Source organism: Microcaecilia unicolor, chromosome 6, assembly GCF_901765095.1.
Source record: "Microcaecilia unicolor chromosome 6, aMicUni1.1, whole genome shotgun sequence".
Taxonomy (NCBI): domain Eukaryota; kingdom Metazoa; phylum Chordata; class Amphibia; order Gymnophiona; family Siphonopidae; genus Microcaecilia; species Microcaecilia unicolor.
The window spans coordinates 290,846,279-290,864,148 of NC_044036.1; the positions used below are offsets into that span (position 1 = coordinate 290,846,279).

Consider the following 17,870-nt stretch of genomic DNA (forward strand, 5'->3'; position numbering starts at 1 on the left):
ACCGGAGGCGCAAGCACCGCCGGTACCGGAGGGGTAGGGCGCAACAGCTCTCCCAGAATCTCTGGGAGAACGGCCCGGAGGCTCTCGTTTAGAGTGGCTGCAGAGAAAGGCTGAGAGGTCGATGCAGGCGTCGACGTCAGTACCTGTTCCGGGCGTGGAGGCTGTTCCGGGCTGTCCAGAGCGGAGCGCATCGACACCTCTTGAACAGAGGGTGAGCGGTCCTCTCGGTGCCGATGCCTGCTGGGTGCCGAATCCCTCGGCGACCCAGAGCTCTCGGTGCCGACACGGGGAGGAGACCGGTGTCGATGCTTCTTCGATTTCTTCCGAAGCATGTCACCGGAGCTCCCCAGCACCGACGAGGAGGACGTCGAATCCATCCGTCGCTTCCTCAGGGCCGAGACTGAAGAAGGTCGATCTCGGGGGGGCTGTACCGCAGGAGCCCTCAGGGTAGGCGGAGACCCACCCGAGGGCTCACCGCCACCAGCAGGGGAATGGACAGCCCTCACCTGCACTCCACCCGATGCACCACCGTCCGACGACATCAGCAGACGAGGTCCTGGTACCACCGACGTCGATGCAGCTATCCGATGTCTCGGCGCCGATGCAGAGGCCCGATGCCTCGATGCACTCGATGCAGGGGCGGCCGAGGAAGATGGTCTGGACGCTGACGACGTCGATGCACTCGAAGATCCCGGTGCCGATGCCGACGAAGAGCCCGAAAACAACACGTTCCACTGGGCTAGTCTCGCTACCTGAGTCCGCCTTTGAAGCAGGGAACACAGACTGCAGTTCTGAGGGCGGTGCTCGGCCCCCAGACACTGAAGACACGACGAGTGTCGATCAGTGAGCGAGATAACCCGGGCGCACTGGGTGCACTTCTTGAAGCCGCTGGAAGGCTTCGATGTCATGGGCGGAAAAATCACGCCGGCGAAATCAAAAGCCGAAATGGCGAAATTTGAAGCACCAAAATTTAGAGGGAGAAAAATCTCGACCGAGGCCAAAAAGAGGCCTACCCCGACGACGAAAGAAAACTTACCGGGGCAAAAAGCTGGAAGTACGGGGAGGATTTACACGAAACCCGGCGGGGGGTTTCCGGAGCACTTCCCGACTAAGAGAAAACTTTCCCGAAGGAAAAAAACACGCTCAAAATAAATTGGACGCGCGAGGTCGACTTTCCGGGGCTCGACACGGCGAAAACACGACCGTACCGAGTGCGGACAAAAGAAGACTGGACTGGCCGGCTCGAGCCGGTTTCGGGCGGGAAGACGGCCGCGCATGCGCGGTGCGCGCGGGCGCGCGAGGGCTAGCAAAGGACTTTGCTAGTGAAGTTTCCGATTGGAGGGGCTGCCGTGGACGTCACCCATCAGTGAGAACAAGCAGCCTGCTTGTCCTCGGAGAATTGATAGACCACTGTGCTTCCTCAGGAGACCACCAACCCCTAACTAGCAAGACTGGTATCTACTGTCACCAAGGTCCATGCCCTTCGACAAGTTGGCATCATCTAGCCACCAGAGAAGACTGTCCTACACTGCCTTCTTCAAGATCACTTGGCAAGAAAAGCGTCAGAGACCACTAAGATAACAACACGTACTGCAGAAGGTGCATATATGCCCTTGCTCATGGCATTACTTCGATCATTGCAGCCATGGATCCCAACACCTGCAAGATTTCCCAAACCGTTGGACGGACACATAAGATCTGGCACTGCACTGGCCATCAAAGCTCTAGCTATCCTGAGCCACTTGTCGAGGCTGTCACTGAGCCTCAACAAGCTCTTTAAGGTCCTCATTGAATGGAGAGACCTTGGGTCCCCTTGAGCAAGGGGTCTCCCTTCCTTAGAGCCATCAGCTTCTCGTCCTCCAGGAGCCACTGTAATGTCCCAACCTGGAGCCAGGAGATGTCATTAGAATCTTCTGATCAACTGTAAGAACACTCAGTGGATTAAGGGGATAGCAATGTCTTACTGCTGGGCCCAGGGACCCCCAAATCATCTACAGAATATGTTCTTCTCTGTTTGGATATTTTTTGGGGGGTAAGCACCAGCTGTTGTTCCCACCCAGGGAACGCCTTAAGGAACCCCTCTCTTGGGCAAGGGTGAGGGGGCCGAGGTACGCAGCAGCACCAATGGTCTGGGGGGGCGGGGGAGGTATCTGCAATGCGGAGTGTACATCCACAGGGCCTTTGATTCACTGAAGACCCATAGCAGACTGGCAAGCGAGCACTTAATACGCCCTCCAAGGGATCAATTTTATTTTTTTGTACCTTTTCAGTTTTTTTTTTAAGTGCTCTAAGCTCTGTTGTTCCCAAAAACTAATTATTCAATTTTAATTATAATCTTTTTTTTTTTTTAAGTAGACCCAAAAGGCCTACAAACAGGGCTGCACAAATACATACCTACCATCTGCTGAGGAGACAGAGAAATACTGAGGGACACAGGATTGCACAGAGCTTAATACAGTGACGTCACTAGTGGTTTCTCAGTCTCCTCCATCTGCTGGTATAAGGACATATACTCACTCGTAAGGATTGGTCTTGTTCTGGACTGGAGCAGATGCTAAGGAATTCAGGTTTGCACCAAAATCTTCCTTAAAGTCCCTTATTAAATAGGAAACTGTGCTTCAGAGCTCCATGAGATGGCTCTGACGTGACTATTCTTTAAACATATTATCATTTTGAAACAATCTGTATAGCGTGTTTTGGTTTTAGACAAAGAAATAAGGATGAACAAGTTGTAGGACATAGCTTTTTACTAGACTATTAAAAATACACAATACTTTGGTCAGACTTTAGACATACAAGAACTTGCTTTATTTTGCATCTAATTTATTTTGTGTTTTCTATGAAGTATTTCTCATCTTATTACTATTTAGGTACTAATTTCCATAAAAGACGTCTTTAAGGTGAAGTGTGATATCTCCCTGGTCATTAACTAACTAGATTTTATTTCACTCTTCTTGTCTGCACATTCTGAACAGAGAGAAGTTAGCACTTGATAGGAGAAAAGGACTGTAAGACTGGCATTTCTCAAGATGGGCTTCCTTGGGTCTTACCACCTTGGACCAAAGTTTTTGACACGGACCAATTGGTATAATTTTCCTCTCTACAAGAGAATTATCAACTTGCTCTGATATATATGTCTGCACCCAGTTGAAGCATTTTTTGTCACTCCCTACCATTTGCCCACAATGAGTGAGGGAAGAGTCCTCCTTGGAGGATCTCTGTGAAGACTCTAGGGGTACTATGTGTCATCACTTTGACTTTAAAATGTATACTGGTTCCCATTCTCCTTCTTACACCCTTCACAGAGCTAACTGGGAGTGTGAACTTGGTATAACTCTTGCTGAAGATGAATGGAAATCCATAGAAAAAGCTTTATTGAAGTCTTCTTCGGCTGTGTCTGTTGAAGAAAATCCTATCAAAGTGGTATACCGTCGGTATCTCACGCCAGTCAGGCTGCACTACATGTTTCTGGGCCTCTCGCCTAGTTGCTGGAGGGGCTGTACTGAATTGGGCTCAATGGGTCATATTTGGTGGACCTGTGTTAAGGCCTGGGCCTACTGGAAAGCTATTCAAGGACATGTACAGAAGTGGATTGGCTGCCCTAGTCAGGGGCACCCTGCTGTTTTTCTTTTTCGTAAAATATCGTTGGGCCTCGCTTGCCAGCAATCAGTATTGGTTCACTGTGTACTTCATACAGCAAGACTAAACTTAGTAAACCACTGGAAACAGCAAACGGTACCTTCTCTGGTGAAATGATTACTAAGTTATGGTACATCTGTAACATGGAATGTCTTATTGGTCATCGGACACATACTCTGTCAAAGCAATAGTGGGTCTGGAGGCTTTTTTTTTTTTGGCAAGCAGTTCTTCTTGACTGGAAGAGTCTTCCTTGTGCTTTTTGTTGTTTTACAAATGACATGATGGGTGCCTTGCTCACTGTGTTTGTTGCTGGGATGGTTTGTTTTTGTGGTTTACAAAACAAACTTTTAAAAATGAGTAGAAGTATAGTATCCTTGGACTTCTATATATTTTTTGTTTGGACTCACGCACTGTAAAGTTGTTCTATTTTTTGAGTGCAATCATGTTAGCCTTCTTGGCTGTGCTTGAGTTTCAATAAAACTTCTAAAAAAAAAAAAAAAAAAAAAGGCACTTCTCCATATAAGCCAGCCCCCACCCCAAGTACATGTTTGGAGTTTGTCACTTACCTAGCAACTGTACCAGGTTGGGATGTTTGATCTCTTTCATTACTGCAGCTTCTTTCAGAAACTCTTCCACTTCCATTGTATCCTCCTGCAGAGGAGGATAAAAAGCCTCACACAGAGTCCAAAAATGCACACCCTGCAGCTTTCTATGCAGACACGTTCCATGAGGAGCCACCACTGACAAACAGCCACTTGCATGTCTGCTATAGCAAATGGAAATTCTTTTCAGTACAGCCAGAAAACAAAAAATCTTTGCTCAATGCACTACAGTATAAAATTTGCTAGCAGTACAATTAAGTGTACTACTGTAAAATTAATTAATGGATTGGCAATTTTTCATTGCAACGTTTAACTGGGCAAAATGACCAGAGAAATCACCCGATGAATCCAAAAGTGAATAAATCACAAAGCATGTTAGATCACTCAACGAACTCCTAAAGAGAACACACTGCAATCAACAGAAAAATGAATGTAAATTAACAGGGAGTCTTCAGATACCTGTCACCAATCACACCAACTTTTTATGAGATGAGCACTAAATTTAATTGTTTTACTATGTTTTATATTTTCTCTTGCAGGTAAAATTTTCAGGGAATTGATCTCCTTACAATTAAAATGTTCAGTGAAACATGTGTAGTATGGTAATGAAACCACTGCTACGCCCCCCCCCCCCCCCCATCACACACACACACACACACAATTTAAAATGCTATAGGTTTAATTAGAGCTTACTGTAGAAAAATTGGAGCTGAGGGAGGGAACACAATTTGTTTATAGTAGGGTATAAAGCAGGATGTTAGTGGGGGAGGGGGAGAAAATATATCAAAATATGTATCAATGTTTCATATGCTTTGTCTTCTGTCTAGAAATTTGTAGTTGAAGTGTGATATTTATATACAATATGCTGGCGTGATGGGGTGCATATCCCATTACCGAGATTCAGGAAGCCCAGGAGAGAGGAAATGCGAACCAGAGAACTTAATCCCTAGAAGAAAGACAGAGAAAAGGTCAGGAGGAAGGCAGGAACAAGAAAATTAAAGCTCAGTAGGTAGACCTCAAGGAGGTTGGATAAAACAAGAGAAGTGAGCCTATCTAGTCCATTGTACGAGCTGGTCAGTAGGCGGAGCCTGTCATGGGTTTAGTACACCCAAAACAATAGCAAACGCTACTGAAAACAATAACAAAAGATAATTAGAAATAAAGGACTCCCTATGCCTGATCCATCTATAAAAAGTCTAAAGCTGTTCTATTTGGATAGGCAATGCCTTAAAAGGTGGAGGACAAAACATTTTTTTTTTATTTACTTGAAAGCTTCCCATATCCAGATACAAATGTCATTAAATAAAAATTGAATATCATTAAAACAGCTTTAAAAATTATTGTAGCTGGTAGAAACAGCAGCTGTAAACTCTGTATTTTGTGCTCAGTTTTCTATATTGTTCAATACAGATGGCCAAATTTCAGTGAGAATATCCTGTTTCCTGATGGGTTCATCTTAACTGTTGTTGTAATCTGCCTTTGGAAGCCTGGTGTTATAAAGATTGGAAGTAAAATTAAACTTTCTTTTCACTGGGGTACATGGAATCACATCTTCATCTGTTTTGTAGAAGTTTATCATTTAGTTACACAAATGGATTATTTTATTCTGTTTTGAACATGTTTCAGGGGCAAGTGGTTTTATAAGTCAAAATAAAAAATAAATATTTTGTTTCATGCAGATCTCTTTTGTTTAAACACTAACTAAATGGGCTCACCAATTACCGCCCAGTAGCATCTATCCCACTAGCAATCAAGCTGATGGAAAGAATGGTAACCAAACAACTTACCGGTTACATATACAAATTCTCAATACTACATCTATTTGCTGTATTTGTATCTCACATTTTCCCACCTTTTTGCAGGCTCAATGTGGCTTACATGAATCACAATCACGATTTCGCCCCTGCCACAGCACCAAAACAGTGCTAACCACCCTCCTGGCCAAATTCAAGCAGGAAATAGCAACAGGTAAAAGCATACTTCTCCTCCCATTCGACATGGTAAAACATAATATACTACTAAGACTCCTGGACTACTTCGGGATTGGTGGAAATATACTCAGCTGGATCAAGGGTTTTCTAACCACCAGAACATACCAAGTGAAATCAAACTCAAATATATCATCACCGTGGAAAGCAGACTGCGGAGTACCTCAAGGATCACCACTATTACCGATCCTTTTCAACATAATGATGACCCCATTAGCCAAGTCCTTATCCAAACAGGGCCTCAACCCATTCATCTATGCAGATGACGTTACAATATACGTCCCTTTCAAACATGATCTGACAGAAATCACCAACGAAATCAACCTCGGCTTGTACACCATGAACTCATGGGCAAAGGCATTCCAACTAAAACTCAATACAGAAAAAAAACACACTGTCTCATCCTCTCTTCCCAATACAATACGAACATACCCACAAACTTAGACACCCCAGATTATACCCTCCCTATTTCAGATAGCCTGAAAATCCTTGGTGTCACAATCGACCAGAACCTTACACTCGAGAGCCAAGTTAACTCTACAATCAAGAAAATGTTCCACTCAATGTGGAAACTCAAACGTGTGAAACCATTCTTCCTGAGGGCAAAATTCTGCAACCTGATACAATCAATGGTACTAAGCCATGCTGACTACTGCAATGGAATTTATGCGGGATGCAAAGAGCAACTCATAAAGAAACTACAGACTGCTCAAAACACAGCAGCCAGGCTTAGATTTGGAAAATTGCGATTCGAAAGCGCCAAACCCCTTCAAGAAAAACTGCATTGGCTCCCAATCAAAGAACGTATTACTTTCAAAATCTGCACCCTGGTCCACAAAATCATCTATGGCGAAGCCCCAGGATATATGACTGACCTCATAGACCTGCCAACCAGAAACACAATAGGATCATCACAAACATACTTAAAGCTTCACTACCCTAGCTGTAAAGGACTCAAGTACAAATCAATTTATGGATCCAGCTTCTCCTATATAAGCATGCAACTGTGGAATGCACTACCAAAAGCCGTGAAAACAACGTACGACCACCTTAACTTCCAGAAATCACTAAAGACCAGCCTGTTCGAAAAGGCATACCCTACTGACCCAACTTAAGTGACTGAACCCTGCGACACAACGAAACCAAAGCTAATAATTAACACTTTATAACTCTTCTCCTCTACGAGTCCCTAATGTGTCTGCAACACATGAATCTCATCCGATCATAACATCACTTTGTATTTGTTTCATCACCGGTGGTGGCTAATGCCTCACAGTACTATGTAAGCCACATTGAGCCTGCAAATAGGTGGGAAAATTTGGGGTACAAATGTAACAAATAAATAAAATTTAAAAAGCCCCTAATGCAGTCCATTGTTTTCTTATATTTCGTTCTTGTAATGACTTATACTGTGCCAAAACTGAAAACTCTTATCTCTATCTGTTCGATAATAAATAGGAACTCATTGTGAACATTATTCACCATAAAAGGTTGTTTTGTGGTTGTACACGAGGAATTGTGATACTGAATAAATAAGCATACGTTTTTGTTTCTAGTCATACATCTAAAGGTTATATAATCCTTTCAAGAAATCCAGTTCATTGTTTAACTTATTAGTGGAACATAATCACAGAGGCATGGTATGGTCGCATTTTCAATATGGTAACACTAGTTGGGTGGCAGAGCCGGTGGGGGGAGGCGGGGCTAGCGCTGGGCAGACTTATACGTTCTGTGCCCTGACAATGGCAGATGCAAATCAAGGTAAGGTATACACAAAAAGTAGCACATATGAGTTTATCTTGTTGGGCAGACTGGATGGACCGTGCAGGTCTTTTTCTGCCGTCATCTACTATGTTACTATGTTTTGTAGTGTCCAGCTAAGGAACAGGTTATTTTGAGTTAGTCTTCACTGGACCAAACTTGCTTTCATTGTGCCAATCACTATCCAGGGGGTAGTAAGTGTCTTAAAAGGTGGAGGATAAAGGATTTTTAAAAACATTTATATCACACATTATCCCAAGCAAAGTCGGGTTCAATGTGGTTTACCTTTGAAAATGCAGTGAGACAGAATAACAGAATTCAGTTATATCATGGGAGCAAATAGATGGATATATCAAACATTTAACAAAGTTGAGATTAGCATATATACCCAAATAAGCATTTAAAAGTTTGTCCTTTAATGATGCCACGTGTTTAGAAATCTACTACTACTACTTAACATTTCTAGAGCGCTACTAGGGTTACGCAGCGCTGTACAATTTAACAAAGAGAGACAGTCCCTGCTCAAAGTGCTTACAATCTAATAGACAAGTGAACGGTCGGTCCGATAGGGGCAGTCAAATTGGGGCAGTCTGGATTCACTGAACGGTAAGGGTTAGGTGCCGAACGCAGCATTGAAGAGGTGGGCTTTAAGCAAAGACTTGAAGACGGGCAGGGAGGGGGCTTGGCGTAAGGGTTCAGGAAGGTTGTTCCAAGCATAGGGTGAGGCGAGGCAGAATGAGCGGAGCCTGGAGTTGGCGGTGGTGGAGAAGGGTACTGAGAGGAGGGATTTATCCTGTGAACGGAGGTTACGGGCGGGAACGTAGAGGGTAGAAAGATAGTGAGGGGCAGCAGACAGAGTGCATTTGTAGGTAAGAAGGAGAAGCTTGAATTGAATGCGGTATCTGATCGGAAGCCAGTGAAGTGACCTGAGGAGAGGGGTGATATGAGTATATCGGTTCTGGCGGAATATGAGACGTGCAGCAGAGTTCTGAACAGACTGAAGGGGGGATAGATGGCTAAGTGGGAGGCCGGTGAGGAGTAAGTTGCAGTAGTCCAGGCGAGAGGTAATGAGAGCGTGGACGAGAGTTCGGGTGGTATGTTCAGAGAGGAAAGGGCAAATTTTGCTGATGTTAAAGAGGAAGAAGCGACAGGTCTTGGCTAGCTGCTGGATATGCGCAGAGAAGGAGAGAGAGGAGTCAAAGATGACTCCGAGGTTGCGGGCAGATGAGACGGGGAGGATGAGGGTGTTATCAACTGAGATAGAAAGTGGAGGAAGAGGAGAAGTGGGTTTTGGTGGAAAGACGATAAGCTCGGTCTTGGACATGTTCAGTTTCAGGTGGCGGTTGGACATCCAGGCAGCAATGTTGGATAAGCAGGCCGATACCTTTGCCTGGGTCTCCGCGGTGATGTCTGGTGTGGAGAGATACAGTTGGGTGTCATCAGCATAGAGATGATACTGGAAACCATGAGATGAGATCAGGGAGCCCAGGGAAGAGGTGTAGATTGAGAAGAGAAGGGGTCCAAGGACCGATCCCTGGGGAACACCAACAGATAAGGGGATGGGGGTGGAAGAAGATCCATGAGAGTGAACTTTGAAGGTGCGTGGGAGAGATAGGAGGAGAACCAGGAGAGGACAGAGCCCTGGAACCCAAATGAGGACAGTGTGGCAAGAAGTAAGTCATGATTGACAGTGTCAAAAGCGGCAGATAGATCCAGGAGGATGAGGATGGAGTAGTGGCCTCTGGATTTGGCAAGGAACAGGTCATTACAGACTTTAGAGAGTGCTGTTTCTGTCGAGTGAAGAGGGCGAAAACCGGATTGAAGCGGATCGAGGATGGCATGAGAGGAGAGAAAATCAAGGCAGCGGCTGTGGACTGCGCGCTCAAGTGTCTTGGAGAGGAAGGGTAGGAGGGAGATGGGGCGGTAATTGGAGGGACAGGTAGGGTCTAGTGATGGTTTTTTGAGGAGTGGCGTGACTACAGCATGCTTGAAGGTGTCGGGGACAGTTGCAGTGGAGAGAGAGAGGTTGAGGATATGACAGATGGAGGGGGTGATAGTAGGAGAGATGGTGTTAAGTTGGTGGGGATGGGATCAGAGGAACAAGTGGTGCATTTTGAGGAGGAAAGAAGGCGGGCGGTTTCCTCCTCGGAGATATCAGGAAAGGAGGAGGAGGAAGTCTGGGTTGGTTGGTTGAGGGAGAGGGTTGAAGGGTGAAGAGGAGGAGGTGGCTTGGTAGTGAACTCAAGGTTGATCTTTTGCACCTTGTCACGGAAGTAGTCAGCCAGTGATTGAGGAGAGAGTGAGGGGGGGTGGGAGCAGAGGGCACTTTGAGGAGGGAGTTAAGGGTGGCGAAGAGACGACGAGGGTTAGAGCTGAGAGAATTAGTCAATTGGGTGTAATAGTCCTGTTTGGCAAGGAATAGTGAGGACTGGAAGGAGGATAGCATGAATTTGTAGTGAAGGAAATCTGAATGGGTGCGAGATTTCCTCCAGAGGCGTTCAGCAGATCGGGCGCAGGAGCGAAGGTAACGGATGCAAGGGGTCAGCCAGGGCTGGGGATTAGTACGCCTTGTGGAACGGGAAGTGGATGGTGCAAGGGTGTCCAGAGCAGAGGAGAGATTGGCATTGTAAGCGGAGACAGCCTTGTCGACAGACTCGGAGGACATGATGGAGGGGAGGAGATTAGAAATACTAGATGATAAGGTGCGAGGGTCAATAGCCTGGAGATTCCTGGAAGTAGTGGTTAATGTTGGGCGGGGCTGAGGGGGAGGGTGAAGAAGTGTGAAGGTGATCAGGTGATGATCAGAGACAGGAAGAGCTGAGGTGTGGAATTTGGAGGGTGAGCCGTAAGTATAGCCATAAGTATAGACAGTTATTCAAAGATTATCACACGTACACACCAGAACTACTACTACTATTTTACTACTACTATTTAGCATTTCTATAGCGCTACAAGGCATCCATCACATTTCAAAGTAAACACCTTCTACAGAGTACATCCAAAACTTATTTTTTATTTTCTCATTTCCGTCTTCCAAAATTCCAGACTACAGATCAGCAGGACCCAAAGCACGTAAAGACAGAAACAACACAGTTTATACCTAATTGTTCAACCATCCTTAGGATTCACCTTTGGGTTTAAAGAGCAAAACCATGTGCATTTAAGGTCCAGATAAACAAAACAATCAAAGTTTAAAGCAAATGCTCATAATATGTAATACTGGTAGAAATAATGAAACAATGATGGAATATTCACACAGCAGGCAGCCTGATCCAACAGATTTATTTTCCACTGAACATAATTAACTTTGTATGAACTTTGTGGCTAATAGTGTGCTGAACTGGATAATGTTGGCACATTTAGACAGGACTTCTGTATGAAGGTAGCTCTGCCCTCATTATTCAATATCTGTCTTTTAAATAATAGTAATAAAAAATATCAACTGAATTTTTTTTTTTTTTTACATAATATACCACTGCAATCCACGAAACAAAAGGAACAAGATTCCACATGGCATCTTTTTTTTGATCTAGGCACAGGAAACAAACAATTTTAAATGCTCCCAGGTTTCAACCTAATTCATGTTTAATGTGGGATATAAATATCATAACTAAGCAAATAGATAGTACCTAATTCTCATAACATGTTTTAGTAGCCCTTACCAGAAGAAAAAAAATTCTGCACTAATATAACACATGCTAGAGTGTCCCTATAACCAGCTCCTCCAAATGACACACTGATTACAATTTATAACAAATTACTACTCTACCTATGAAAAGTTATTCTGTTATTATACTTCCTCTGTGTACATCCATCTGCTGCCTGCACAAGCTGGCATGTTTGAATATGTAAGTGAGATTAAATCAAAATGCTACCAACAATAAAGAACGATAATGTGGATGCAGAAGCTGATAGGTTTGTTTGGTTTGTTTTTGAGTGTATGGGGATGACAGCTGCACAGTGGACTGGAAATAGGAATTATCCTAACTGGTTTGAACATGTTGATGTCACTGTCTCCTGTTTTATCTAACCTCCTTGGGAGAACTGAGAGGAAACAAATTCCTGGCCAATCAGAAGGGTTGAGAACCAGAAGGAGGAGAAGTCAACAGGCCTATAAAACAGGGGAGACACTAGCATACCACAGTCTCTGCTGAAAGACTGAAGAGTGCGGAGCACTTGGCTAGAGAACATCACACCACCACAAGGTACAAACCAGTTTGGTATTCTTCTGGCTGGGACTGTGCCATTGAGACTTACTGCTTGGAATTTGTATTTGGTCTAAACTGGAACTGTTTTTTTGTTTTGTTGCTTATATCTGCCAGTGGGAGGATGCATCCCTGGAATGAGGCACAGATTGCAGGAAATATGAGGGTGGTATCAGACAGGCTAGCAAGCCTGGCCTTTCTTTCCCCCCCCCCCCCCCTGTTTTATGTGATTATTTGGAGACTTTGAATAAAGATATCCATGAGTATGGTTGCCACAGATTTTGATTATTGAGCAAAACCCTATTGACCCAAGGAGGGCTTACCCTGGGGAAGGCAAAGAAGTGAAGGAACTTGAGTCAAGAAGGAGAACTGGATACAGTGTTTGGAAAAGACTATCAGACAGATGATCAAAAGCCCTGTGAACAGCCCTCTAAAATAGCGCTGGAAAAGCGCAGTACTTTACCGCACCAATGATCAGAGATAATTGCATGCAAATTTAAGCACGCAATTATCGCTGATCATGGGGTAGAAGTGTGGGCAAATTGTGCCTGAGGATGCGCTCAACACAATCCTCCCACACTTGTGTGACAGGTCTGGGCTGTCAAAAGCCCAAACCTGTCAAACACAGGGGCTGGAGGGTCCATGGGACCACCAGGCCCTGACTCCCCCTGCCCCGAGCAACGGGGGCTGGAGGTCCGGTAGGTCTGTAGCCCTCCCAGCCCCCCAGCAAATGGTCCCTGGTGGTCCAGTGCGTGTCGACCAAACCCCCCCCCCCCCCCCAAGCGACATGGGGGCTGAGTGCCGCCATTTTGCAGCATCGAAGAGGAGGGAGGGAGGCTACCTCCCTCCTCCAACCCAAGGAAGGGGGGTAGGGAGGGGGCAGATTGACATTGGACCACTAGGGACCCTAGCCAATGCTGGGTAGGGGGGGTGGGGACCGGCGGACCTCCAGCCCCCCTGTCGCTGGGGGGGGGGGGGGGGGGGGGTTTGGTCGGTGCCCACTGGACCATTTGCTGGGGGTTTGGGGGGGCTGGAGACCCACCGGATCTCCAGCCCTCCCTGAACCTTGGGGGGAGGGGGGGGAGCGCACCCCCAGCCCCCATCGCTGGCAGATTTGCTTGTTGGGGGGAATGGAGGCCTGCCAACATGCAAATGCATGCTGGACAGGGCTCACCATTTCTCCCCAATGATCTGCAAACCCTAACGTCAGCTCCGAGCTGGCGTAGGGTTTGCCGCAGCAAACAACCTAATCTTTGGCACGCTGGCCGCTGATCATTGGGGAGGAATACCTAATGCCCTGTTTAGCATGCATTTGCATGCTACTTGCGTTCAGAGCCCTCAAGGCGTTGTTTCACGTGCTCGAGGGCTCTGATCATGGGGCGGTAGCAAACGCCAGCACTAGTATGGCGCTAACAACCTCTAGCACTGGCGTTTGCTTCTGATCATCCCCCTGTATGTGACTGTTGATAACTCCTCTCGGGATTCCCCTATATGGGCAGGGGTAGGGACATAAGCAAACACCCACCACTAGTTTCTCCTCCCAGCCACTGCTGTGGCATCCCGGAGGAACCGCAAGCTTCCATACTATTCCCTTGCCTGCCTCTTGCTCACACTCCCTCCATCCACCCCCCCCCCCCCTTGGCAAAGCATATGAAAATGTGAACGGGGCCGTACTCCTGCTGCTTGCGCCGCTGCCACCTTCCCTTCTCCTCCCTCACCCGCCTCATAATGTAAATTCCTGTTTCCAGAGAGAGGAGGAGGGAAGCCGGCAGCAGTGTGTGCAGGAGCATGGCCCCTGTACACTTTTTTAATTTTGTTTTGTAGCTGAATGAAAGGAGGAAGAGGAGACATGATGGAAAGGAATGAGAGCGAGAGAGAGATATTGGAGATGCTGCAGGGAGGGGGGGGGGAGAGACGCTGGATGGGAGGAAGAAGGAGAGACTGGATGGAAGAGGATGAGAGAAGGGAGATGTTGGATGGAAGGGGAAGGTGGGAGATGCTGGTTGGAAGGGGGAGGAGACCCTAGATATAAAGGAGAGAGAGGGAGAAGACGCTGGATGGAATAAGGGGAAAGAGGGGATGGAAGGAAACAGGATGGAATGGGGGAGAGAGGACCAAAGGAGGAGAGGACAGAGTTAGTGAATGTCTGGGGAATATGAGGAAGGAGGCCAGGATGAGGGAAAGAGAGAGAAACTTGTAGGTTGATGTAGTAAAAAGAGGGAACCTGAAGACTGGTTAATAATAATGAAATCTGGACAGAAAGGCAGAAAAATAAATGGAAGGAACTGGAAGGAAAAGATCAATGCTGGATATGAATGTAATGAAGAAAGTGAAGAAGACAAGAGGAGAAAGAAAAATTACAAATGGAAAAGGAAACCCTGACAAGAGAGTTAGCAGAAACCAGAGGCTGGAATCAACATGATTAGAAACATTAAATGACCAGACCACACAGGTAGAAAAAAATATTTTTAATTAAAAACTACCATATTACAAAACAGGGCAAAGTGGAAAATAAGGTAAGGGTTTTCTACTGGACTAAGTGAATACATTTTTCAGTTAGCTTTCAAAATCCTAAACCACCTTCATCTGGTTTGGACAGTACACCATGCTTAGGGGTTCTTTATTAAGGTATGCTAATAGATTTAGCACAGACTGATTAGTGTGTGCTAAATGCTAAGAAGCCCATAGGTATAAAATGGTCAACTTAGCATTTAGAATGTGCTAAATCCATTAGCGCACCTTAGTAAATGGACCCCTTAATTTATAATGTAGCATACACACTATGTCAGGTTTTGAAATTTACACCTGCTGTCTTTATATTTTGCACAGTATGAGGGAACACTATTGTTTTTTTTTTTTGTGTGTGTGTGTGTGTATTGTGTGCAAAGTCTGGCTGCTGGGGAGTTCAGTTTAATTTTTGTCTACATATTTCTATTTTTAGTCTGTAGTTACATATTCTATATTTGGTGAGGGTTTATCTGCATTCTGCGTGTGTGGAAGAGACCAGGTATTCTGCTAGTATTGAATGCCTATGCAGGATCAATCTGTACTAATCTGGCTTGTTTAGTTTTCCAGTAGGTATACTGCTGTGCAGCTTTTCTTAGGTAGGCCCTTCTTGTGCGACTCCTGGAAATTAGTGACATTTGTAGGGTTTTGTATTACTTTAAAATGTCTGATAGTGGATTTTGGATTTGAACTTAGATTACACCTTTCTCAGTAGTAGCTCAAGGAAAGTTACATTCAGGTACAGTAGATATTTCCTTTTCCTGGAGGGCTTGCAATCTACAGTAAATATGTACCTGGGGCAATGGAGTGTTGTGACTTGTCTAAGAAATCAAGGAGCAGCAGTGGGATTTGAATTCTGGCTTCCCTGGTTGGCAATCTGCTGCTTTAACCATTACGTACAGCTAATACAGATGATACTTAATCCAAACATGTTTGGGAACCCAACAATAAACTAAAGGTTGGCAGATCTGAAGCCTGGTAGCTATTTGGTAATGTACTAGGCAAATCAATTTATGGTTGCTGGAAACCACAGGATTTCTGTTACAGTGCTGCTGAACATTACTGTTCACATGGCCAACAGGAAGATGCTGGACATTTAATATGTTGCTTCTCCCACTGTGGTGTCGTGCCATCCTTGCATCCTCCACTGCAGTGTTGTGCTGTATTATTTTGCTGTACATTATTTAGATTTTTTTTGGCACTCCTAGAGGGCTGTTCAGTGTGCATATTATCAGTAAGAGAAATAATTGGGGGTGGCAGCTGATGGCTCTGCACCAGAGAGACCTTAAAAAGGTCCTTCCTTGCTGTGTTCAAAAATTCCCCTACTGTACCTTTACTGTTGATGTAGAAGCCCCCCACCTAATGATTTTAATTTACCCCATCCCACCCATCTGAACCTCCCCAAACAGTTGAATCACTGACTGCCTATACTGGATTGGAGGATGAAAGTGGAGGTCATTTTGAGGAGCAAGAAAATGAGAAAACTGTTTTGCAAAATTTTCAGGAAGAAAAGAATTTGGAAGGGATATTTTAAGGGAATTCTATAATAGGACACTTTATATTTAGGTACCTGCTAGGAGACTATTCTGTGAAGGAAAGTAGGTGCCTACCAGCCTCTTTTGTGCTGTTGTTGGGGGAGATGGAAGGTTGGGTTGCCAAGACTATTTTGTGGTGTGGTGTGGTGTTGTGTTTTGCTAGGATATATCTTCCGTCTATGGATTTGTAACAGTCCAACTTGCTCTGTTTTCCCAGTAGGAGGTGTACTGAAATTCTAGGGAAGTGTGTGAGAGGAAGGGGAAAGGGTTAGTGTGCACTGCCCTTGGGGATGTGAGTGGGGGCACCATGAGACAAACTTTCCTTGGTGGTAGCTCATTTCAGTGAAAAAAATCTTCAATGTCCAATAAACTATGTTCCTATCCAGTCTATTTCATGAGATAACCATAATGAATATATATGAGATGTATATATAACATATAGGCATATTTTCAAAGCACTTAGCCTTCCAAAGTTCCATGGGTTTCTATGGAACTTTGGAAGGCTAAGTGCTTTGAAAATATGCCTCATAGTAACATAGTAGATGACGGCAGAAAAAGACCTGCACGGTCCATCCAGTCTGCCCAACAAGACAAACTCATGTGCTACGTTTTGTGTATACCTTACCTTGTTTTGTATCTACCATTGTCAGGGCACAGACCGTATAAGTCTGCCCAGCACTAGCCACGCCTCCCAACCACCAGCCCCGCCTCCCCCCACCAGCTCTACTACTACTACTCAACATTTCCAAGCCGCTACCAGACTCACGCAGCGCTATACTGCCACCCAAACTCGGCTAAGCTTCTGAGGATTCCTTCCTTTTGAACAGGATTCCTTTATGTTTATCCCATGCATGTTTGAATTCCGTTACCGTTTTCATCTCCACCACCTCCCGCGGGAGGGCATTCCAAGTATCCACCACTCTCTCCGTGAAAAAATACTTCCTGACATTTTTCCTGAGTCTGCCCCCCTTCAATCTCCTTTCATGTCCTTTCGTTCTACCTCCTTCCCATCTCCGGAAAAGGATATGATAGTGTGTCACAGCCCACATTTTGCCCCCCAAATGGAACAGTCAAACTACACCTATGTCCTCCATTTTGTGTGAGTTCAGGCAGGAGTGCCTCAAGCAGCCACCTGCCTTTGAAAGGGTCCACATAATTTATTTATTAGGATTTATTTACCGCCTTTTTGAAGGAATTCACTCAAGGCGGTGTACAGTAAGAATAGATCAAACATGAGCAATAGGCAATTATAGCAGTAAAAATATTCGAATACATAAGGTGGAGTTTCACAGTTGGTTTTCAATAAATATGATTTCTCATAAAATTTTCAGGGAATTTGCTCCTCACATGTATTCTCACGATATATAGTCGTTTCCATGAGATGCTAAAGGTATAGTCTTGTCTGAAGTGGATGTAAAATCTTCATTTCAGAACTTTCATTTAGCTATTGCTGAGCTGTATACTCAAAATTACTTAACATCTCATTAATATCCAGGTCCCACAAAGTAAATTGATTACAGCACTCCCTACAATAAATTCCTTTCCTTTAAGGCAGATTAATAAATTTATACAACTTAGAAAATTTTTAAATGATACAGAATCTCTGTGTGTATGCCTTAAGTAGTATGCAGTGAA

At 44.9% G+C, this 17,870-nt stretch overlaps 1 protein-coding gene across 2 annotated transcripts in view; it reads right to left on the reverse strand.

The window, feature by feature from the left end:
* ABL1 (ABL proto-oncogene 1, non-receptor tyrosine kinase) overlaps nt 1-17,870 on the reverse strand; it is a 190,379-nt gene that overhangs the window by 31,762 nt on the left and 140,747 nt on the right. For both annotated transcript variants that reach the window (XM_030207823.1, XM_030207822.1), the window contains one exon: nt 4,206-4,290. In XM_030207823.1, coding sequence (XP_030063683.1) covers nt 4,206-4,290 — 85 coding nt within the window. The remainder of the gene's footprint in view (nt 1-4,205; nt 4,291-17,870) is intronic.